Source organism: Onychostruthus taczanowskii, unplaced genomic scaffold (genome assembly GCF_017590055.1).
Source record: "Onychostruthus taczanowskii isolate IOZ18803 unplaced genomic scaffold, ASM1759005v1 scaffold9, whole genome shotgun sequence".
NCBI classification, from domain to species: Eukaryota; Metazoa; Chordata; class Aves; order Passeriformes; family Passeridae; genus Onychostruthus; species Onychostruthus taczanowskii.
The window spans coordinates 9013063-9036830 of record NW_024506993.1 but is presented as its reverse complement, the minus strand read 5'-3'; the positions used below and the strand labels follow the sequence as shown (position 1 = coordinate 9036830).

At 65.0% G+C, this 23768-nt stretch overlaps 2 protein-coding genes across 2 annotated transcripts; both read left to right on the top strand.

Annotated features, from left to right (window-relative positions):
* Positions 1 to 1396: 1396 nt before the first annotated feature.
* LOC121347319 (laminin subunit beta-1-like) lies at positions 1397 to 13092 on the top strand. Its single transcript, XM_041425899.1, has 34 exons — positions 1397 to 1427; positions 1928 to 2103; positions 2208 to 2331; positions 2441 to 2514; positions 2622 to 2810; positions 2889 to 2952; positions 3027 to 3232; positions 3312 to 3432; positions 3622 to 3810; positions 3936 to 4115; positions 4499 to 4611; positions 4714 to 4793; positions 5042 to 5198; positions 5394 to 5546; positions 5639 to 5797; positions 5874 to 5995; positions 6118 to 6238; positions 6643 to 6829; positions 7013 to 7156; positions 7587 to 7818; positions 8136 to 8299; positions 8386 to 8610; positions 9026 to 9240; positions 9326 to 9422; positions 9862 to 10240; positions 10325 to 10509; positions 10581 to 10810; positions 10896 to 11099; positions 11430 to 11574; positions 11660 to 11867; positions 11956 to 12097; positions 12307 to 12483; positions 12574 to 12730; positions 12867 to 13092. Exons 1-34 carry the CDS (start codon positions 1397 to 1399, stop codon positions 12998 to 13000), a joined length of 5484 nt encoding a protein of 1827 aa, XP_041281833.1. The 3' UTR covers positions 13001 to 13092.
* Positions 13093 to 13276: 184 nt separating this feature from the next.
* On the top strand, positions 13277 to 23508 carry LAMB2 (laminin subunit beta 2). The gene is made up of 33 exons (XM_041425607.1): positions 13277 to 13484; positions 13649 to 13812; positions 13905 to 14040; positions 14232 to 14305; positions 14407 to 14595; positions 14671 to 14734; positions 15633 to 15835; positions 15923 to 16043; positions 16305 to 16493; positions 16564 to 16743; positions 16820 to 16932; positions 17017 to 17096; positions 17174 to 17309; positions 17484 to 17639; positions 17752 to 17879; positions 17960 to 18077; positions 18192 to 18384; positions 18459 to 18602; positions 18709 to 18940; positions 19016 to 19179; positions 19259 to 19480; positions 20027 to 20241; positions 20328 to 20424; positions 20496 to 20868; positions 20940 to 21124; positions 21199 to 21440; positions 21508 to 21711; positions 21804 to 21948; positions 22238 to 22445; positions 22526 to 22667; positions 22757 to 22933; positions 23007 to 23166; positions 23248 to 23508. Exons 1-33 carry the CDS (start codon positions 13427 to 13429, stop codon positions 23382 to 23384), a joined length of 5349 nt encoding a protein of 1782 aa, XP_041281541.1. The 5' UTR covers positions 13277 to 13426; the 3' UTR covers positions 23385 to 23508.
* The last annotated feature ends 260 nt before the right edge of the window (positions 23509 to 23768 follow it).

Below are 23768 nucleotides of genomic sequence, written 5' to 3'. Positions count from 1 at the left end.
TCCGGCAGCATCGTCGCCGTGCCCGGGTGAGTTCCTGGTGGAGCAGATGCCCTGCACGGCTCCACCCTACAGCCTAGCCGTGCAGGTGCATTTGCTATGGGCCATCCCCACCTGAGGCAAAGAGTGATGCAGTGACCCCTGTGTATCTGCACCCGCCGGCTCCTGGAGCATCAGGCACCCATCCCGCCACGCTGCCCCCCACGCCTCACTGCCGGCGGCGGCAGGCACGTTCCTGCCGCTCCGTGCCGGGAGCCCGGGGAACGCGGTGCCTCCGGCTCGCCAGCCCACGAGGCGCCCTTTTGTTCGCCGGCGGGGCCCACCGTGCCGCCTGGGGGCCGGGGCGTGCCCGGGCTGCCGACGCCTGGCCGGCCTGGCCTCCGCGGGCGGGCGGGCGGCGGGGGCCTCCAGGCAGAAGGAATCGGCAGTGACATTCCCGTAGCCTGGAGACCGCCGTCCCTTTCAGCGGGCAGCCCATTTGAATAAGAATCGTACACGGGGAAGGGGGGCCACCAGCCGCCATCCCATCGCTGCCCTTGCCCTAGCTCATTTCTGCGCGCCTAGCCCAGGGGCAGCGGGTCCCACGCCGCCCTCGCCCCTGGCCTTGGTCCCGCCGGACGCCGCAGGACGCCAGGTACAGGGGGTTCGCGGGGCTCGGGGACCCTCGTGCCAGCACGTGGCTCTGCACCACCTTGCCTATCGCCCCGGCGTGGCTTCGAGCGGGGCGGGTGCCAGAACGGGGTCGCGGCTCCCCCCGCCGCCCCGAGCCCCCTTGCCCTGGGCTGGCTCCGTGCGGGGGACAGGAAAGATGTGTTTGGGCAGAGCCGGGACCAGGCTTTGATCCAGCCCTTGTGAGGCTGGGAGCGGGAAGTACCGGGAGAGAAGGAAACACAAAAGACAGCTCCAACCTAAATTTAACAGTGGGAGCCTGGCCAGAGCCAGGGACGCCCTTGCCCAGCCGGCTCCAGCGTTCCTGGCTCCCCTCCCAAGCTGGCCCTGGCCCGGTGCTGGTACCCCCCAGGGACACTAGTGACTCTCAAAAGGATAGATCCATTCTGAGCCAAGCAGGATGGGGCATGGCACAGTTTGTGCCAGCTCTGGTGGGGCGTAGCATGGCTGTGTGCCTGGACGTGTGTGTGACAGTCCCCCAGGGCTGCTCAGGTGGACACTGCATGTCGTCCTGGAGGACTTTCAGACCCAACTGCCCTAAATGACCCTGATTCCTCGTATTGTCCCTGGAAAGCACCGTCGTGCCAGTGTGGGGGGGTGCATCCTGGGCTGCAGAGTCGTGCTAGAGCCAGGAGAGGACAGGCACCAGCTGCCCTGCACCCCATGCCATACCCTGCGCCCTATAGCAGTGCCATCTCTGTGTTCCACCAGGCAGATCCCGTGGTTGCCCATGGACCTCTTGGTGCTTGCTTTCCTCCTGGGTAAGCATTGGCCTTGGGGGCACCCTGCATACCCACAGTGCTGGGAGCTGTGGTGGTTCAGGGACCCCAGTGTGGGTGGAGGGTGCTGGGCAGCGGAGGTGGTGGCAATGACGATGCTCCCTGCCTGGCAGCGCCCATAGCCTGACTGCCACAAAGCCCGGCGGGGAATCCAGGCTGCACTAAGCCCTGTCGGGATTAGCAAGCGCCTGACCTGGCTCCTGACTCCCCACGGCACTCCTCGGCACCCTGGGGCTGCCCGGGCCCCCAGGAGCACGGGCAGCCCAGCCCCCCACTCACCCTGCTCCCTGCCCCTGGTCACGGGGCTGCGGCGCTGCTGCCAGCACCTTTCCGGATCATGGAGCTTCATGCTGCATCAGTGGGTCGGGATGCAGGGATGGGACGGGATGGGACAGCTGGGGGTGGGGTGGGTGCATGGGGGAGCAGGGGGTGCCCAGGTGCCCCAGCGCAGCCCCCAGCCTGTGCTCTCATGCTCTCTGCAGTTGGGGGACTGGTGGCAGGGGGCTGGCAGGAGCCTGACCTGAGCCACGGCTGCGCCCGCGGCAGCTGCTACCCAGCCACTGGGAACCTGCTGGTGGGGCGAGCCACTCGCCTGAGTGCCACCTCCACCTGTGGGCTGGACGGGCCCCAGGAGTACTGCATCGTCAGCCACCTCCAGGTGAGCCCACCCAGCCCCACAACAGCTCCAGCATAGACCCACACAGCCAGGCACTGGTGCAGCTTCCAGTCACCCATCCCTGATGGTGCCACTCCCTGGCACAGGACTCAGAGAAATGTTTCACCTGTGACTCACGTGACCCATCCCTGCCTGAGAGCCATCGCATCGAGAATGTCATTTACCTGAGCAGTCCCCATGACAAACGGACCTGGTGGCAGTCGGAGAATGGTGAAGTCAGGGTGGCAGTGGGGTTTCCCCATATGCATGTCCTGTGGGGCTGCATGGCCATGGGGGTCTTCCCCAGCCTCAGCCATCTCTGTCTCTCTCTGTCTGCCAGGTGTGGAGCATGTCAGCATCCGCCTGGACCTGGAGGGCGAGTTCCACTTTACCCACCTGATCATGAAGTTTAAAGTGGGTGCTGGCACATGGATGCCTGGGATGGGATGGAATAGGATGGGACAGGATGGATGGGACAGGAGCTGTGGGTCTGGCCCCCATCCCATCTGGGTGTCTCGCAGACCTTCCGCCCCGCGGCCATGCTGGTGGAGCGCTCAGCTGACTTTGGGAACACATGGAAAGTGTACCGCTACTTCGCCTACAACTGCTCTAAGCTCTTCCCTGGAATCCCCAGCCACGCCCTGGGGCTTGTGGATGAGGTGCTGTGTGACCAGCGCTACTCTGAGATCGAGCCGTCCAGCCATGGGGAGGTGCGTGGGGATGGGGTGCTGCAGAGCATGGCCAGGGGTCTGGGTGGAATGGGATCACCCATTCCTTCCTTCTCACAGGTCATCTTCAAGGTGCTGGACCCCTCCATCCCCGTAGCAGATCCCTACAGCCCAGCCATACAGGGTATGTTGCCGGGGGTGTGGGGGATGCAGGGCTGGCTGGCGTCAGGGCAGGTGCTAACACGGACACGCCTGCAGACCTGCTTCGTGTCACCAACCTGCGGGTGAACCTCACCAAGCTGCACACGCTGGGGGACAACCTGCTGGACTCACGGCGGGAGGTGCTGCACAAGTACTACTACGCTGTGGATGAACTGGTGCTGCGCGGGAGCTGCTTCTGCCACGGCCACGCTGCCCACTGTGCCCCGGCACCGGGTGCCCCGACGCCCTCTGTCCCCGGCATGGTGAGGCACACGCACCCACCAGCACGGCACGGTGCCCCATGGGACCCGGCAGCCCCACTGAGCTGGGTGCTCCCCCCAGATCCACGGGCGCTGTGTCTGCGAGCACCACACGCAGGGGCTGAACTGCGAGCGCTGCGAGGATTTCTACCACGACCTGCCCTGGCGCCCGGCCGAGGGCTCCAGCACCAACGCCTGTCGCCGTGAGTGCCAGGGCTGTCAGGCTGTGCTGTGCCAGGGGTTTTGGGGTGCCAGGGCTGTACTTTGGGGAGGTTTGGGATTGTGGTGCTGCATATCAGAGCAAGAAGAGCCCAGGCAGGGGAGGTTTGGCACTTGGGGTGCTGCCTGCCAGGTGTGGTGCCACACGCCATGCCACGGTGCTGTCCCTGCAGGCTGTGACTGCAACGAGCACTCACGGCGGTGCCACTTTGACATGGCCGTGTTCCTGGCCACGGGGAACACCAGTGGGGCTGTGTGTGATGACTGTCAGCACAACACCATGGGCCGCCACTGCCACCTCTGCAAGCCCTTCTACTACCGGCACCCTCGCTCCGACATCCGGTCCCCCACTGCCTGTGCCCGTGAGTGTCCTGGGACCCCTGCCCCACAGCTTGTCCCGGCCCTATGGCTCCCGCTGCCGCCTGCTGCAGCCTCACAGCTCCTGGTGCCAGCAGCCCGAACTACTGATGATCCTCTCTCTTGGCAGCGTGTGACTGTGACCCAGCAGGCTCGCTGGATGGAGGTGCCTGCGATGGGCACACGGACGTGGCGCTGGGCATGATTGCGGGGCAGTGCCGCTGCAAGGAGAACGTGGCCGGTCCCCGCTGCGACCGCTGCCGGCACGGCGCCTATGGCCTCAGCCATGATGACCCACAGGGCTGTCAGCGTGAGCTGGGAGCCAGGGATGGCATGGGAGAAGGGATGGGGATGGAGGGATGATGGAGGGGTAGGGATGCAGGGATGAAATTGGAGGGATGGGGAATGAAGGGATGTTGATGGAGGAATGGGGACGGGATGGATGAGGATGGAGGGATGGAGGTAGAGGTATGGTGGTGGAGGGATGAGGATGGAAAGATCTGAGATAGAGGGACGGAGATGGAAGGATGTAGGATGGAGGGATATGGCATAGTTCTATGAGAATGGATGGAGGCGTGGTGATGGAGGGATGGGGATGGAAGGGATGAAGATGGATGGATATAGGATGGGGAAGGAGGGCCATGAAGCTATAGTCCCACTGGCACTCCCTCACATATGCATGTGTGGGGGCAGCATGCAGGTGTGACCCACGGGGTACGGTGGCAGGCAGCTCCCCGTGTGACCCCATCAGTGGGGACTGCTACTGCAAACGCTTCGTGGCTGGGCGCTCCTGCAGCCAGTGTGTGGTGAGTGCCCCAGCCTGTGGGACTGACTGTCCCCAACCCCATGGCAACCCCCAGGGCTGGGTTGGCCCCACACCTGCCCTACATGTCCTGTCCTCACTGCAGCCCGAGTTCTGGGGTCTGAGCTACGACTTGGGGGGCTGCCGGCCCTGCGCCTGCGACTTCGGCGGAGCCTACAACAACCGGTGGGGCCCAGCACAGCAGCCGGAGGGGCAGGGGTGGGGGCGAGAGTGGGGACAGGGCTGGGAGTCACACATGGGGGGAGGGAGGGAGGGGGACAAGGCTGGGAAGATATGGGGGCTGGGTTGGAGGGAGAAAGAGAGGGATCTCTGTCCTTAGAGATGGAGGGATGGGGACAGAGATGGAAGTAGGGATGGATGAAGACACAGACAGACAGAAGGACAGATGAAAGTACAGGATGGTCACCCCCCAGGTGCTCCATGGAGGATGGAGCATGTCCCTGCCGTCCCCACATCATGGGGCGGCAGTGTGACCAGGTACAACCCGGCTTCTTCTGTGCCCCCCTCGACTACTACACCTATGAGGCCGAGCAGGCCACCGGCCATGGCCACAGCCACCCTCAGCTCCCGGTGAGTCTCCCTGGGGGTCACTGTGCTTGTGCATGGCTGTGACTGTGCACCATGCTCCATGCATAGCTGCCGCTGTGCTCTATGCATGGCTGTCACCCTGTCCTGCATGTGGCTGTTACCATGCCCTGTGCATGGCTATCCTTGTGCATGGCTGTCGCTGTGCATGGCCACCGTCCCCTGACCCCATTCCTGCAGGGTGCCATTCGGGTGGAGGTGCCCCAGGACTGCCTGGAGTATGACACCAGGGAGCCGGCGGGGCGGAAGGGACGCTCACGCCGTCAGCGCAGCCCCCTCCGTGCTCCCCAGCCCCCTGTCCCCCCGCGCCGCAGCCGCCAGCAGCCCCCCAAGGTGAGGTGGTAGGAGAGGGCACAGTGAGGCACTGCAGGGCAGAAGTGGCTGGGGGTAGAGCCAGGGCCAAACTGTGCCGGTGCCCTGCCCAGCTGGATGTGGAGGAGGTGGTGCGGGACAGTGCCGGCCGCATGGTGACGTGGACAGGCCTGGGGTTCGCCCGCGTGCGGGACGGGGCTGGCCTGACCTTCCGCGTGGACAACGTGCCCTACCCCATGGACTACGAGCTGCTGCTGCGCTATGAGCCCGAGGTGAGCATGGCCACCGCCACGGCCACGGCGTGCGTGGCACAGCACAGCCCTGACACTGCCTTGCCTGTCGCCACAGTCAGCCGAGGACTGGGAGGCCGTGGTCAGCGTCAGCTCCCAGGTGCTGCCCACCAGCTCTCGCTGTGGGAACCTGCTGCCCTCCGAGCAGATGTACCGCCAGAGTCTGCCCCACAGCCAGAGGTGCAGTGGGATGGGCTGCGGTGGCTTGGGGATGGGAACAAGGGAGGTGGTTGGGTCCTGCTGCTGTCCTTTTGCTGTCGCCATGGCCCTGCTGTGCCCATGCAACACCTGACTCTGTACAGGTACGTGCTGCTGTCCCGGCCCTTCTGCTTCGAGCCCAGCACCCCTTATGAGGTGACCATGCGGCTTCAGCGGGCCGGTGTCACCCAGCGCCACCCTGGTGCCTTCATCCTCATTGACTCGGTGAGAGGGGTCCCAGTGCACCTTGTGCCTGAGGCTTGGCAGGGGTGGGCAGGGACAGGGAACCAGAGGCTGGAGTGGGAAGTGACCCCCCTCTGTGGATGTATGCGGGATCAGGATGGGGATGAGATGAGGATGGGGATGGGATGGGGATGGGAATGGGGCAGTAGTTGTTGAAGGGGAAGGGGATATCAATGAGACTGGGGATTTAAATAGAGTTAGGGTTGGCACATGGATGTCAATGTGGTTGGGGATGTCAGTAGAACTGGGGCTGCTGATGGAGCTGGGGTAGTTGGCCCCGGCAGCATTGGGACTGTCTTGGAGCACATGGATCCAGCCTAGTGGCAGGTCCCACAGTGGAGGCTGGCTATGCCCCCCCTATCCCATCTCCTCTTCCCTTCCCCCAGCTGGTGCTCCTGCCACATGTGTCGGAGTTGCCAGGGTTCCATGGGGCAGAGGCAGCAGCGCGCCAGGAGGAGCTGGAGCGGTACCAGTGCCTGGAGGTGTTTCACATGGCCCCCCCTCATCCCCTGGCCGAGGCCTGCGCCCGCCTGGTCTGCAGCGTGTCAGCCCTGATGCACGGCGGGGCACTGCGTGAGTGGGGAGCCAGGGATGGGACCCTCGAGTGGGCAGGGGTGGAGCCCTGCCCAGGGCAGTGCGTCAGGATATGCCCACGCCCATGGCATGGTGGGCAGGAGAGCAGTGGCAGGGCGTGGGCAGGGTGTGGGCAGGTGCAGGCAAGGCAGCCCTGGCCCCATGCTGGTCCTGCTCCCGCAGCCTGCCAGTGCGACCCACAGGGCTCCCGCAGCAGCGAGTGCCAGGTGCAAGGCGGGCAGTGTGAGTGCAAGCCCCACGTCACTGGCCGACGCTGCGACCACTGTGCCCCAGGCAGCTTCGGCTTTGGGCCCCTGGGATGCAGCCGTGAGTACTGGGATCTTCATCTGCCAGGAATTGCCGTCTCTCCTCTCTGTCTGTCCAGCCATCAGCGCCCTCTTCACTGCCCTGTTCACTTGTCTGTCTGTTGATCTGTCTGTGCATGTGTCCATCTGAGCCCTGCTGTCCTGCAGCCCATGGGTTCAGTCACAGTTATCCATCCATCCATCCATCCATCCATCCATCCATCCATCCATCCATCCATCCACGAGTCCCTTGTGAGCACTGGACTGTCCTGCACTCTCTCATCTGTCTGTCCACCCACGCTCTTGTGGACTTATGTGTCCACATGAGCCCTTCTGTACCACAGCCCATGGAGGGAGCATGTTCTGGGTGCTAGTCCCCTGTCTGTCTGTCTGTCTGTCCATCCCTGTGTCCCTGCACCCATGTGCCTCACCTGAGCTGTACTGCCCCGCAGCCTGCACCTGCTCCCCCGAGGGCTCGGTGTCCCAGCTATGTGACAAGGTGAGCGGGCAGTGCCGGTGCCAGCCCGGCACCGTGGGCCGGCAGTGTGACCAGTGCCAGCCCGGCCACTGGGGCTTCCCTGCCTGCCGGCCCTGCCAGTGCAATGGGCACGCCGAGGAGTGCGACCCCCGCACGGGCACCTGCCTGCGCTGCCGCGACCACACGAGCGGACGGCACTGCGAGAGGTGAGCCAGCTCCGAGAGGAGGCGACGGCGTGGCATGGGGCTGATACAATGGAATAGGACAGGATGAGATATGATGGTATGGGGTATGTTGGAATGGTGGCATGGACTGAGATGGGCTGGCGTAGATATGGTGGGATGGGGTAGAATAGGATGGGATGGCATGGTGTGGGATAGATATGATAAGATGGGATGGGATGGATACAATTGGTTAGGACAGGGTGAGATATGATGTATGGGGTATGATGGAATGGCATGGGATGGTGGGATGGTATATGATGGATTGGAGGGACCCACTGGGTCCCCCCTCATCCTTTCAGGTGCCAGGATGGTTATTATGGGAACCCTGTGCTGGGCTCGGGGCAGCAGTGCCGGCCCTGCCCCTGCCCTGGCTACCCTGGCACAAGGAATTACCACGGCAGCGCCTGCCACGCGGACGATGAGACACACCACATCGTCTGCCTCTGCGCCCCTGGATACGCGGGTGAGGGGCAGAGCGGGCTCAGGGCAGCAGGGACCCCCTGCACTGGGGCTGCGGGACCCCAGCACCTATAGCCCCCCTCTCTGCAGGGCCCCGCTGTGACCGCTGCTCCCCCGGTTACTTCGGGGCTCCGGAGATGGAGGGGGGGGAGTGCCGGCCCTGCCAGTGCAACAACAACATCGACACCAGCGACCCAGAGGGCTGCGACCCCCGCACGGGACAGTGCCTGCGCTGCCTGTACCACACCGCTGGGCCACGCTGCGCCCAGTGTCAGCCGGGCTACTACGGCAATGCCCTGCAGCGCAGCTGCCGGCGTGAGCGGGGCGGGGGTCTGCGGGGCTGGGGCTGCACGGGGGCTTGGGACGGGGGGTTGAAGTGATGCAAGGGCTCAAGGCAGGGATGGGGTGTGGGGCTGTGGTTGGATGTGGGGTGATTGGGGTTGGGGCAGGGAGAATTTTGGGGTGTGGCGGGGCTAGGGTTCAGGGCCAGGAGAGGTTTGGGGCTGTTAGAAGGGGCATGGGACTGTGCCTGGGTGAGGGCTGGGCAAGGGACAGGGATCGGGGTTGGTGGGGGGGTTGGGATCAGGGGTGTTGGGGCTGTGCAGAGGTTTGAGGCCAGGCAGACCGGGGGGCGCTGGGGTCAGGCAGATTTGGGGTGCTGGCTCCAGCAGCACACTGCCTGGGCAGCGGGTACGGGCTGAGCCCCACGTGGCCACCCACCCTCCTGCAGGCTGTGGCTGTGACCCACGGGGTACTCTGGCCTCCCACTGCACCGATGGCACCTGCGATTGTGACCGTGGCACAGGAGCCTGTGCCTGCCGGCCCAACGTCGTGGGCAAGAGCTGTGATCGCTGCGCACCCCACTTCTGGAACCTGGGGGGGCCGAGGGGCTGCGAGCCCTGCGGCTGCCACCCCATACACTCCCTGCACCCTGCCTGTGACACAGTGAGTCCCCTGGCACCCTGGTACAGCTCCACTGCCCTCCTGGGGCCCAGTGAGCCGCACAGTGAGCATGGCACTGTCGCTGCAGGTGACAGGACAGTGCCAGTGCCGGCCTGGCTTCGGGGGTCGTGTCTGTTCCCAGTGCCAGGAGCACCACTGGGGAGACCCCGAGCAGGAGTGCCGAGGTGGGAGCACATCCCAGGGACTGGGGGAGCAGGAGCTCTGGGGATGGGGGATATGGGGGGACTCTGGGTGCCTGGTGAGACTCTAGGGAAATGGGGGCCCTGGGGACATGGTGGGGACTCTGAACATGGGACGCTAAGGAGACCGTGGGACACTGGGGGCACATGGGACTCAGGAGATCTTGGGAACCTGGTGGGATGCTGTGGGCATGGTGGACCTTGGGGAAACAGTGGGATGCTGGAGACGTGGTGGAACATTGAGAACACGGTATGTCTCCGGGGACATGCAGGACTCTGGGGACCCAGCGCTTGGTGGAAGTGTGGGGACAATAGAAGATGCTGGGGATAAATTGGATTCTGGAGACACAGGGGAATGTGGTGGGATGCTGGGACATGGTGGCAGTCTGGGAAGGCTGGGACATACCACCAACTATCTCTGCAGCCTGTGAGTGTGAGCTGCTGGGTGCTGAGAGCCCACAGTGCGAGCAGGACAACGGGCAGTGCCGCTGCCGGCTGGGATTCGGGGGGCTGCGCTGTGACCGCTGCCAACGGGGCTACCAGGAGCCCTTTCCCCACTGCTCGCCCTGCCACCCTTGCTTTGGGCGCTGGGACCAGGCCGTGGGCAGCCTGCGGGAAGGGCTGCAGCGCCTTGGGGCACAGGTGCAGGCACTGAGGGAGGGGAGCTCTGCACTCCCACTCAGCCCCCGTCGCCTGAGGGAGCTGGAGGAGGCTCTGGGGCACGTGGAACAGCTGCTGGGAGACGGGGACAGCCCTCGTGGTCCTCTCCTCGATGGACTGCCCAGGCAGCTGGATGGCACCAGGCAAGTGTGCATGTAGGGCTGGGGTGGAGGGACCCCTGTCTTGTCCCCCCCCCAAAAGTTTGAAGCCATCCTCCGTACCCAAAGGATGGAACTGGAAAACTTCTGGAAGCACCTCCAAGAGCTGGAGCAACATCTCGACCAGCTGGCGCAGGCGGATATGCAGCACCACGACCGGCTAGCTGAGCTGAGCCGCGAGCTGGGAGGTCTCAACCGAACCACCTCTCACCTTCAGATCCTCCTCGGCACTGTGGCGGCAGCTGGATTCAGCGGTAAGAGCAACCAGCAAGGTTTGGGCTTGGTGGCAGCCATCCTGGCCAAAGCCTGACGCCTGCACCCGCAGAGTCTTACCGCAGCATCCTGGCATCGGCGGAGGCCTCGCGGCAGGCGGAGGTGGTGGCCAATGGCACAGCTGGTGAGCTCAGTAGGGCGCAGATGACGCAGCGGGCGACTGAGCGGGCACTGCAGCAGCGGGGCGATGCTTTCCGCCGTGGCACGGCCGCAGCCCGGAAATCCTTGCGGGAGACACAAAAACGGGTGATGGGACTCAGCATTGCCAGGATCAACGAGAAGGTGAGAGCAGGGCTGGCAGAAGCGGCGTGGGCATCACCCGCCATGTAGTGTTGAGCTGCCATTTCCACCATTGGCATCATCACAGATCTGTGGGGCACCCGGAGACCGGAGCTGCAAGCACGCGTCTTGCGGAGGAGCCTTGTGCCGAGACAGTGCGGGGACGAGGCACTGCGGTGGCGTTGGCTGTGCAGGGGCACTGCCTATCTCAGCTCGAGCCCTGGGCAGTGCTCATAATGCCTCACAGCAGCTGGAGGTGGCATTAGGGCAGCTGGGTGTTGTGGCACAGAAGGTAGGGGTGGTTTCTCCATGACACTTTCTGGGGTCCCCTTGTGTCCCCTTTGCATGTCCTGTTTGTGCCCTTTTCATGCCACTTTACATGACCCTCTTCTATGTCCTGTTTTTTCCCTTTCCATTCCCCCAAGCATGTTAGCTCTGTATGTGTCTATCCATTCAGAGATGTCCTTTGTGCCCCCTTGGGCCACTGCTGTACCCTCTGTCCCCTTGCACCCCCCTTGCATGTTCCTTTGCAGGCTCACATCTTGTCCCCTCATACCCTGCTCACCCCAAATGCCCCCTCCCGGGGCTGCCCTGTGCCCCTGCTCAGCCGGGTGTCCCTCAGATGCAGGAGGTGCAGGAGCTGGCACGGGGGGCACGCAGCAGGGCAGAGGAGGCGCTGGGGCGCTCTCAGGCTGCCCGCAGCCGTGCCGAGAAGGCAACAGCCCAGCTGCGGGACTTCATCCGCCGAATCAAGGCCTTCCTGGCAGGTAGTGACAGCCCTGGGTGGGCACATGGGCACGGCAGGACTCAGTGAGCCCTCCCTGAGCCCACCCTGCTCCCCTGTCCCCACAGAGGAGGGAGCTGACCCAGGCAGCATTGAGCTGGTGGCCCGGCAGGTGCTGAACATCTCCCTGCCCAGCAGCCCTGGACAGATCCAGGAGCTGCTGCTGGAGATGCGGGAGAGCATCAGCCAGCTGGAGGGGGTGGACGCAGTTCTCAACAGCACGGCGGAGGGGCTGGCTGTGGCACGGGATCTGCTGGCACAGGGACAAGAGGCCAGGCAAGTGGTGGGGGCATGCTGGGGCAGGCAGGGGATAGGGTCAGTCCCCCTGCAGTGGCAGGGGTTGGAGCTGCCTGTGCTGCTGCAGGGAGCGAGCAGAAGGCATAAGGGATGAGCTGGCGGGGACACAGCAGGCACTGGAGGTGGCGCGGACACAGGCGATGACAGCAGGGAGCGCCCTGCAGAGGGCCAGGAATGCCATCCAGGTGGCTGAGAACAGAGCCAGAGAGGTGAGGAGCACAGGCTCGGGGAGTGGAGCTGGTACTGATGGGAGTAATGGGATCAGTGCTGTGGAGAGCAAGACTGATGCCTTGGGCACATTATGGGTAGGGAGGCAGGCGCTGGGGAAATGTGGCTGGCACTGGGCAGGTGCCAGGGCAGTGGGGCTGGCACCGTGGTGGTTGCTGTGCCTGCTGCAGCCGGTGTCCATTCCTGCCAGGCGGAGCGCAGGCTGCAGGTGCTGGACAGGAAGGAGTCGCAGGCGCAGAGGCGGCTGCGGGAGCTGGCACAGCGCATCGCCACCCTGCAGGAGCACGGCCGCGATGCTCGCCACATGGCCCAGCAAGCCAAGGATGGGGCACAGCGTGCCACCGCCACCTCGGGGACCCTTAGCCAGGTGAGATCCATCCCTGCCTGGTTCTGCATGGCACCAAGCAGGTAGTGGGTGCTGCAGGTGCTCAGCCTCACCATGCCCTTGTGCTGCCAGGACCTGGCCCAGGTAACACAGCGTTATGTGGTGCTGAAGAACCGGGTGGGCATGCTGGACAGGGTGTCTGGTGGGGCCCTGCAGCGCGTGTCACAGCTGATGGCAGAGGTCCAAGACCTCCTGGACAAGGCCAGCAACAGCAAAAGGAAGCTGGAAGGTGAGAGGGAGCACATGGTGGGGTACATTCCCTGCCACATCCCCATACACCTCCCTGTGTCCCCCTGGGCCTGTCGCACCGGGTGATACGGGACATGGTGGGAGGCTGCACCGTGAGCATGTTGCCTGTCCCTCAGACCTGGAGCAGCGCTTTGGGGCCAATGAACGGACGATGGCGGCAAAGGTGACACGACTGCAGGCTTTGGAGCAGCAGGTCACCGGGCTGTTGCAGGAGATCCGGGAGAGGGCTAACGCTTACGCCACCTGCTAGGGACCACTGGCGGGACCGGGGGCCGGTCCTGCCCCGCCGCCCCGCAGGTCCCCGAGCCCGCGAGTCCCGTCCATTCTGCAGGTGCCTTTAGTGCGGGCGCGCCTGCAAATAAAGTGCTAAACTGTGTGTGCGTGTGCCCGATGCCTTCTGTCCAGTCTGCTCTGCCTCCTCCCGCCTCTCTCGGCCGGCCCGCTCCCCCGCTCCAGCCGGGATCCGCCCCGCGCTTTCCGCGCAGCCCCGAACGCTGCGCCTGCCGCCAGTTCGGAGGGGCCGGGAAGGACCGGGAAGGGGACGGGGAAGTGACTGGGAACGGGAACGAGGAGGGAAACCGGTGAGTCAGGACAAGACGGGACGGGACCGTCGGGCACCTGCCGAGCGCCCCCTTTGCGCCCCTTTCCGTCCCGTCTCGCCCCGTCGCGCCCCGCGATGCGGAGCCCGGCGAAGCGGAGCCCCGCCGCCCTCCTGCTGCTGCCGCTGCTGGCCGGTGAGTCCGCGCCCCGCGCCGCAGCGGGGCCGGTGGGCGCCAGGGTCCGGCCCGGCCCCGCCGTCCTGTTTCCGGGCGGGCGCGGAAGGGGCCCCGGGCGCGGCGGGGGGAAACCCGGCCCGGGCCCCCGCCCGCAGCGCCCTCAGCCGCCCGCCGCTCCGCAGGGCTGGGGGCGGCCCTGGCCCCCGATTCCCCCCAGGGCTGTGCCCGCGGCAGCTGCTACCCGGCCACCGGGGACTTGCTGGTGGGGCGAGCCGCCCGCCTGAGTGCCACCTCCACCTGCGGGCTGCGCCGGCCCCAGCCCTACTGCATCGTCAGCCACCTCCAGGTGAGTGGGAGGGGGACCTGGTGGGACAAGACAAGGAGGAAGGGCACGGGACACGGTTGGGGACACGCGTCATTGAACCTTCCAACTCGCAGGAGGAGAAAAAGTGCTTCATCTGCGACTCGCGGCGGCCCTACGATGCCCGCACCAACAGCAACAGCCACCGCATCGAGAATGTGGTCACCAGCTTTGCCCCCCGCCCCAAGAAAGCCTGGTGGCAGTCAGAGAACGGTGAGTAGTGGGTGGGGGTGGTGGAGCATCCTGTCCTGTCCCGGGGGGCTCTCCTTCCCTTCCTCCCACACTGAGGAAGTGTGACTCAGCCTGTGGCCGCGGCCGCGCCCCTGGACCACTGCCGGGTGGGGGGGACGAGCCCCTGGGACCTGTGAGTGGGTGCTTCCACTTGTCACACTTGTCACCCCCAGGTGTGGAGCACGTCAGCATCCAGCTGGACCTGGAGGCCGAGTTCCACTTCACCCACCTGATCATGACCTTCAAGGTGGGTCCCAGCGTGTGGGTATCCAGGCTGGGACAGGACAGGATGGAACATGCCCTCAGGGACTGTGGGGCTAGCCCCTGTCCCGCCTGGGTGTCTCGCAGACCTTCCGCCCCGCGGCCATGCTGGTGGAGCGCTCAGCTGACTTTGGGCACACCTGGAAAGTGTATCGCTACTTCGCCTACGACTGCGCTGCTTCTTTTCCCCACGTCCCCCATGGGCCCCCACGCCGCATTGATGATGTCGTCTGCGAGTCCCGCTACTCTGACATCGAGCCCTCCACTGAGGGGGAGGTGAGGCCCTACTAGTGCCCCAGGAGAGGCAGCGGGTCCCCTGCACTGCTCCCATCACCTTGCTGTCCCTTCCAGGTCATCTACCGGGTGCTGGACCCTGCCATTCCCATCCGGGACCCCTACAGCCCTGCCATCCAAAGTGAGTTGCCAGCCATCTGGGCTCCTGCTTGGCTGCTCTATTTTGGGCGTAGCTATTTTGGCTGCTCTCTCCCTGCTCTGGGCCCTACACAGGGATCAGGACCCAATCCAGCCTGCGGGTCTTGGGCCCCAGCCCCTCTGCACCCTGCCCCGTGAGAGCAGCTGAAGATCAGGCTGCATTGGGTTAAATGGAGGAGGATGGCTGTGGCACGGCTGAGCCAAACACCAGCTGTGGTTCGAGATGGGGAGTCAGGCTGGGCACGGGACACAGTGGGTTAATCACCCACCCAAGGCTAAATTTAGACTGGGAGCAGGAGGGGAGGAATCTGCAGGGCAGGGCTGCTGGGAAACTGCAGTTCTGGGGAAGCCGTCCTGTCTTCCCAGGGCCCCCAGGCTGCACCAACCAGGCACAGCCATCTCCTGGGAACGGCCCCCAGTGGTGAGTGCCCCGAGACATGTAAAGGTGCTGTGCCAAGGGTGTTGTTCTGCACTGGTGGGGTCCCAGCCTGCCTCTGCTGTGGGAATGCAGAGCCCAGCCCAAGCACAGCCAGACTGTGCACAGCTACATGTGTAGGAGCTGAACCCCAACAGCAACATGCTGCCCAGCCTGGCCACATGCAACCACGTGCCTGTGAGCCAAACCATGCACAGCCCTGGGCCAATACTGTGTGATACAGAAAACCACAACAGACCAGCCTGATTCTGTGCAGCCCTGCATGGACGCCCCATGCCATGCACAGCCCATCCCAGCCATGCCCAGCAAAGCAGAGCCATGCTCCTCTGAACCCCCACAGCCTCCTGTGCCATGCACAGCCCAGCCCAGCTGCGCCCGGCAGAGGTGAGCTGTGCACAGATGTGCCCAGCCACCCTGTGCCAACTGGGGCTTCTCCCTGCCCTAGACCTGTTGCGTGTCACCAACCTGCGTGTGAACCTCACCAAGCTGCACACACTGGGGGACAACCTGCTGGACTCACGGCGGGAGATCCGGGAGAAGTACTACTACGCGCTCTACGAGCTGGTGATGCGCGGGAACTGCTTCTGCTACGGGCACGCTTCTGAGTGCGCTCCGCTCAGCGGGGCCCCTGCCACCACCGATGGCATGGTAGGGCAAGCCAGGCCTGTGTGCCCTGCTGGAGCTGGGTAGCTGTGCCGCCTAGTCCCGCAGCCCCTCACCGTGGCATCCTGGTAGGTGCACGGGCGCTGTGTCTGCAAACACCACACGCAGGGGCTGAACTGCGAGCGCTGCGAGGATTTCTACCACGACCTGCCCTGGCGCCCGGCCGAGGGCTCCAGCACCAACGCCTGTCGCCGTGAGTGCCAGGGCTGTCAGGCTGTGCGTGCCAGGGGTTTTGGGGTGTTGTACAGTGGGATGTGGTTTGGTGGTGACTGGCATCATGCAAACTGGCTGAGGGTGTCTGGGGTGCCAGGGCTGTACTTTGGGGAGGTTTGGGATTGTGGTGCTGCATATCAGAGCAAGAAGAGCCCAGGCAGGGGAGGTTTGGCACTTGGGGTGCTGCCTGCCAGGTGTGGGGTGTGGTGCCACACGCCATGCCACGGTGCTGTCCCTGCAGGCTGTGACTGCAACGAGCACTCACGGCGGTGCCACTTTGACATGGCCGTGTTCCTGGCCACGGGGAACACCAGTGGGGCTGTGTGTGATGACTGTCAGCACAACACCATGGGCCGTCGCTGTCACCTCTGCAAGCCCTTCTTCTACAAGGACCCCACCAAGGACCTGCGGGACCCCGCGGTGTGCCGAGGTCAGTGTGTGCCAGGCTGTGCAGGGTGGTGCTTTGGTGTTCACAGTGCTCACCCTGCCTGTCTCCCCAGCCTGTGATTGTGACCCTGAGGGCTCTCTGGACGGTGGGCTGTGTGACAGTGCTGATGACCCGGCCAGGGGCCTGATTGCCGGGCAGTGCCGCTGCAAGGAGCATGTGGCTGGTCCCCGCTGCGACCGCTGCAAACCCGGCTTCTTCGGCCTCAGCACTGACAACCCGCAAGGCTGCCGGAGTAGGTACCAGGGTGGCACCTACTGGGGTCAGGCATGTGGTTTGGCATTGCTGGAAACTGCTGGCTCTCCATGCAGGGTGCCAGTGTGACCCCCGTGGCACGGTGGCTGATGGCAGCCGGTGTGACCCTGTCAGTGGGGAGTGCTTCTGCAAGCGGCTGGTGACCGGGCGCAGCTGCAACCAGTGCCTGGTGAGTGGGGCTGTGCCACGGCCCATGCACACTGCTCAGGACTATGGTACACAGACAGCTGCTCTTTAACGTGACCCTCTGCAGCCCGAGCACTGGGGACTGAGCCACGACCTCCCAGGCTGCCGGCCCTGTGACTGCGATGTGGGAGGTGCTCGCAACAACCTGTGAGTCCTTGTGGGGATGCAGAGGGCAGGGGGCACCCCTCCTGGCATCAGGGCTGATGGTGCTGCTGGGGTACCAGGTGTGCCATGGGGACAGGGCAGTGCCAGTGCCGCAGCCATGTGACAGGACGACAGTGTGAACAGGTGGAGACCGGTTTCTACCGCATCAACCTGGATCATTACACCTATGAGGCGGAGGATGCACGGCTGCATCAGGTAAGGGATGAAGGTGTCCCTGGGGAGGACATCGGGCAGAGCAGCGCAGTGGGTGCCCCTCTGCAGGGTGCCCAAACCAGCAGGTGGTGGTCAGCCTCCCTACTCAGGGCAGAGCAGTGCCTGCTGGCCAAGGTGATTTTTTGGACCCCATCTCACAACACCTGCTTGCACCAGGGCTCAGTGGTGGAGCGTGAGCCGCCCCCAGACCGTCCAGCTTCCTGGACAGGGACAGGCTTTGCCCGCGTGTTGGAAGGCGGCTGGGTGGAGTTCCATGTGAGTGATGTGCCTTTCTCCACCGAGTATGATGTGGTCATCCGATATGAGCCCCAGGTGAGCGCCAGGTGGTGAAGCCAGCAGTGTGGTATATTGCCAGATTGGGAGGTGGTGGTGGGGAGTTCCAGATAATGAGGCTTTTTGACAACTGCCCCTTCTTGGCTGTTAGCACCCAGAGGCCTGGCAGGAGGTGAGGCTGAAGGTGCTACGCCCCAGCCCTGTCTCTGCCAGCAGCCCTTGTGGAAACACCATCCCTGCCGATGACCAGCTCTCCACCAGCCTCCCCTCTGGTGCCAGGTAAACACCTCAGTAGGGTTGGGCTGTGCTGGGCCTCACTTGGCACATGGCTGCCCTTGCTCTGTTTTGCCCCCATCCAGGTATGTGGTGCTGTCCCAGCCCATCTGTCTGGAGCAGGGTGTCTCCTACACGCTCCGCCTGGAACTGGGCTGTGCTGCTGCTCATCAGGATCCCACTGCCAGTGTGCTCATCGATTCGGTGAGGGGCAGACGGGCAGTGGGATGGGGGACAGCCACCCTTCAGGGGGATAGGATGCAGCCATAGGGACACAGGGAGAGAGGAACATGATGTCCCACTGACTTTGCCCGGCAGCTGGTGCTCCTGCCCCGTTACTCCTCACTGGAGATGTTCATTGCGGGTGACCCCAGCTCCATGGAGCGCCGGGAAACCTTTGAGCGGTACCACTGTGCCCAGCCTTTCCATGCTGCAGGGCCCTCACCTGTGGCTGAGCCTTGCTCCAGCCTCCTGCACAGCCTCTCAGCCATCCTGCACGATGGGGCGCTGCGTGAGTACAGCCCCACACCCTGTCCTGCACCCTGTCCCTCTGCAGCTGACGCTGACCCTGCTCTCTGCCTACAGCCTGCCTCTGCGATCCCCAGGGCTCGCTCAGTGCCGAGTGCCAGCCCCAGGGCGGGCAGTGCCAGTGCAAACCCAATGTCATGGGACGGCGCTGTCACCGCTGCTCTCCGGGAACCTTTGGCTTTGGGCCTGGCGGGTGCCGACGTGAGTGCCAGTGGGAGAGGGGCCTGGGCATCCCAGGGCCGAGGGCATGGGGAAGGGCTGCTCTCTACAGCTCGGGGGCAGACGCTGTGGGTGCTGTGCTTTCCAGCATGCCAGTGCAGCCGTGAGGGTTCAGTGAGCACCATCTGCGACAGCACCACAGGGCAGTGCCCCTGCCGTGAAGGCATCCATGGCCCACGTTGTGACCGCTGCCAGCCTGGCCACTGGGGCTTCCCTGTCTGCCGGCCCTGCCAGTGCAATGGGCACGCTGAGAACTGTGACCCTCGGACAGGCAGCTGCCTGCGCTGCCGCGACCACACGGATGGTGAAAGGTGCCAGAGGTAGGTGGGGTACATGGCCAGACTGGGACAGGGTGCTGCCAGCAGCCGCGGCTCCTGCTGACCTCCTGCCTGCAGGTGTGCGGCCGGACATTTTGGGAACCCAGCGCTTGGCTCTGGGCAGCACTGCCGGCCCTGCCCCTGTCCTGAGGGGCCCAGCACCCCCCGCCACTTCGCTGCCTCCTGCTACCAAGACAGCCGCTCCCAGCAGGTCGTCTGCCACTGCAGCCCTGGGTACACAGGTGGGTACCTGCCACGGCACACTCAGCGCCTTCTGGGGTGCCCTGTCCCCAGGCACTGCCCAGCGCTCTGTGTCAGCAGGTTCCCGCTGTGATGAGTGTGCCCCTGGGTACTATGGGGACCCTCTGCAGGGCGGGCGCTGCCTGCCCTGCCAGTGCCACGATAACATCGATGTGACGGACCCAGAGGCGTGTGACCGGCGCACAGGGCAGTGCCTGCGCTGCCTCTACAACACCGCAGGGCCCCACTGCGCCGAGTGCCAGCCCGGCTTCTACGGAGATGCCACCCGACACAGCTGCAGGCGTGAGTACCCACTGCCTGCCAAGACAGACGTCCCTTCACGGCCTAACATGTCCTTGGGGACCATGTGCACCAATGGCTGCCCCTGCTTCTGCACAGGGCTGTGGAGTCCCTGTAGCCCTGCCCTGTAACAGGGTTGTCTCCTCTGCCCAGGCCCAGCACTGTGGCCCAGTTCCTGTCCCCATGTCCAACTTGTTCCATCCCATCTATAGCCTATTCTCATGCCCGTTCTTGTCTCCATTGCCATCCCATCCCCACTGCCATCTATCTGTCCCCATCCTGTCCTTATTCCAGCTCTATCCTGACCCTGGTCCCATCTCCATCCCATCCCCACCAGTGGTCCTCATGCTGCACACATTCCACCTCCATCCAGTCTCCACCCCATCCTTGTCCAATCTCTGTGTCCATCCTGCTTCCGCCCTCATCTATCATCATCCCATTCCTGCTCTGTTCCCATCAGAACTTCCATCCCATCTCCATGCCAATCTCATTCCCATACTTGTCCTCATTCCCTCAACTCTATCTCTGCTCAGTGCCTCTTGGTTCCAGGTTGCTCCTGCAACCCCCTGGGCACTGATGCCAGCACCTGTGGGCCCCAGCAGTGCCACTGTGACAGGCACAGCGGGCAGTGCCACTGCCTGCCCCATGTGGAGGGCCAGAGCTGTGACCGCTGCAGCCCCAACTTCTGGAACCTGGCCAGCGGGAAAGGCTGCCAGCCTTGCGCCTGCCACCCCCAGCACTCCCTGACACCCACCTGCAACCAGGTGAGACAAGACAGGGACAGGGGCTGGGGGAATGGGATGGGGATGTGCTGCAGCAGTGCCAGCCTCGGCCATGCCATGTCTGTCAGTTCACAGGGCAGTGCTCGTGCCGGCCAGGCTTTGGCGGCCAGACTTGCACCGACTGCCAGGAGCACCACTGGGGTGACCCGCGGCAGCAGTGCCGAGGTGAGAGCCGGGGCAGTGGGGGGACCACAGTGCAGCCCGTGGTGCCCTGACACTGTTTTCCTTCCCTGCAGCCTGTGACTGCGACCCCCGTGGCATAGCCAGTGCCCAGTGTCACCGCAGCAGCGGCCACTGCGACTGCCGGCCTGGCATCTCAGGAGTCCGCTGTGACCAGTGTGCCCGGGGCTTTGCTGGTACCTTCCCTGCCTGCCAGCCCTGCCACCCCTGCTTCGGGGACTGGGACCGTGTGGTGCAGGATCTGGCCGCCCGTGCCCGAGCGCTGGCACAGCGGGCCAGCCTCCTGCAGCACACCGGGGCTGCTGGCGCCTTCCAGGGCACCTTCCGGCAGCTGGAGGAGAACCTGGCCGCTGTACGTGACGTGGTGGCCGCCCGCAACACCACTGCTGCTACTGCTGCCCACTTGACACACACCATGGAGGGGCTGCGGTGAGCGCTTGGCGTGGGGCACGGCTCCCAGGGTAGCTGTAGGGGCAGCTTTTCACCCCCTTCCTTTGCAGGCGGCAGATCGAGGAGGCGACTGAGAGGCTGACACGGGTGGAAGGGGAGCTGACGGCTGCTCAGGATGCCAACTTCAATGCCAGCCATGTGCTGAACACTGTGGACCGGGGCGCCCGCGCCCTCAACCACAGCCTGCAGGACTTGGAACAGCGGCTACACACCCTCAAGACCTCCAATTTCCTTGGTGAGCCACACCACAGAGCCAGGCCAGGGTGGTCAGGCCGTGGCCAGGGGTCTGACAGTGTCCCTATCCCTCAGGTGCCTATGACAGTATTCGTCAGTCCTATAAGGAGTCACAGGAGGCCGAGCGCCAGGCGGACGCCTCCACCCGTGCCGTGCCCAGCCCTGTCAGCATCTCAGCAGCCACTCGCCACCGCGCTGAGCAGCTCCTGGCCAGCCAGCGGGATGACTTCAATCGCCACAATGCAGCCAGCCGGCGGGCACTGATGGACCTGGCAGCAAGGGCACAGGCGCTGAGCCTGCAGCCGCTCAACGAGAAGGTGGGACACAGGGAGAGAACTGGGGGAATGGCACCCAGAGCTGCCCTGATGCCATGCTGCATTGCAGGTCTGCGGTGTGCTGGGAGATGTGCCCTGTGCTGAGAGCCCTTGTGGGGGTGCCGGGTGCCGGGATGAGGATGGGGGACGACGCTGTGGTGGTCTGAGCTGTGGTGGAGCCGTGTCCAAGGCTGACAGTGCTCTGGACCGGGCACGCCATGCCCAGGAGGAGCTGCGTCAGGCTGCCAGCGACATGGCCCAGCTCTCCCACAAGGTGTGTGGCACATGGGTGCTGGTGGGATCTGGTGGCACAGCCAGGCTCTGCAGCCCTTGGGGCTGGCACCAAGGGTCTCTGCCCATGCTCAGGTGGCAGAGGCCAAGGGGAAGGCAGACGAGGCCCGGCTGCGAGCGCAGGCAGCCCTGGACAAGGCCAACCAGACCAGGGCCCGTGTGGAGAGCTCCAACAAGGAGCTGAGGGAGCTAATCAGCCACGTCAAGGCCTTCCTGAGCCGTGAGTGCCGGCATGCCGGGAGGGCTGGCCACCCCTACCCAGGGCTTTGTGGCTCTGCACCTGCACCACAGCGCACTGACCCTGCACTGCGCTGCATTGTCCCGACACTGCATGTGGGCTGTGCCACCCCTGCCCCATGCTGCATTGCATGGTCCCTGCCCTGCCCCAACCATCCTGTGTGCTCCAGCCTCCTCTGGCCCCCCTGCCCTGTCCCATGTTCCCCTTTGGTCTGCCTGCCCCCTCCACCCCGGCGTGCTGTAGGGAACACACTGACTGCTTCCACCTGCAGAGGAGGGGGCTGATCCTGAGAGCATTGAGGTGGTAGCCAGTCGGGTACTGGAGCTGTCACTCCCCGCTGCGCCGGACCAGATCCACCGCCTGGCCGAGGAGATCAAGGCGCGGGTGCGCAGCCTGGCCAGCGTGGACGCCATCCTGGAGCAGACAGCCAGCGACGTGCAGCAGGCTGGGCAGCTGCTGCAGGATGCCCAGCGGGCCAGGTGAGCCCAGGGAAGTGAAGATGCAGTCCTTCCAGGGAGCCCTGCCCTGGCCATGCTGAGGCCTTGCTGTCTGGCCGCAGGGCACGGGCAGAGGGGGTGCGGGGCACGGCCGAGGCAGTGCGGCAGGCGCTGGAGGAGGCGCGGCAAGCCCAGGGCACGGCTGAGCAGGCGCTGCAGCAAGCTGCCGGTGACATCCAGCACAGCGAGAGTGCCCTTGGCATGGTAAGAGCCCCGTCCCTGTGAGCACGGGACCCCGTCCCCGACGTGCAATCAGGGCGACCACGCCAAACTCCCACACCACCGATGCCCAGATGCAGAGACAGACGGGAAGCGCGGAGCAGCAGCTGGCAGGTGCCATGGAGCAGATTGGGCTCCTGGACAGACAGACTGATGCCCTGAAGGTGAGACGTGCAAACAACAGCCTGGCAGCCACACGTGCCCAGGAGGCGGCCAGCACTGCGCGGGACCGGGCCGGCGAGGCCAAGCAGGTGGGTGACGGGGGCACCGGAGTGGCAGCAGGGTCCCCCGACCATCCTGCTGACCAGCCCCGCTGCCCAGCAGGTGCTGGAGGGGCCCCTTCGGGACCGGTACCGGACAGCACAGGAGCTGGTGGAGCACCGGGCGCAAGGCGTGCAGCAGGCGGGCAGCCGGGCACAGCAGCTGCGGGAGGAGGCCGCAGGGCTGCTGCAGGACGCCCAGGGCAAGCTGCAGCGGCTGCGAGGTGAGGCCGGAGCGGGGATGCTGGGGCGGCGGTGGGGCGGTGTGGGAGGCCAGGCTGACTCATGTTCCCGTGTCCCTGCAGCGCTGGAGGAGGAGTACGAGCGGAATGAGCGGGTGCTGGATGCCAAAGCAGCCCAGCTGGGCGGGCTGGAGGCCAGAATGAGGGAGGTGCTGGACACCATCAACCAGCAGGTCCAGATCTACAACACGTGCCAGTGATGCCCCGGCGGGGCCTGGACCCCCCGAGCACCCAGCCTCCCGCGCCCAGCCTCCGCCTGCCCCGCAGCGGTAGCGGGGTGGGGGCTGCGGGGTACCCCCGTGTGAATAAAATTGCAGAGCAAGAGCGCCTCACCTCCGCCCCGTGCCGCGGGCCGTCTGCCACGGGGGCCCCCAGGGTGGGAGCCGGCCGCCACCGGCGGTGGGGCACAGCGGGGCTTGGGGTCGGGCGGTGGGGCGGGAATCGGCAGCGGGGCCGGGGGGCACAGCACACCCGGGGCCGCCACAGAGCGGTCCGGCTCTCCCACGGGGCTGCCCCGCGGCCGGACCGGAGGTGCCCGCGGACCGGGGCTCCCCGCGGCCGGACCGGGGCTCTCCCGCGGACCG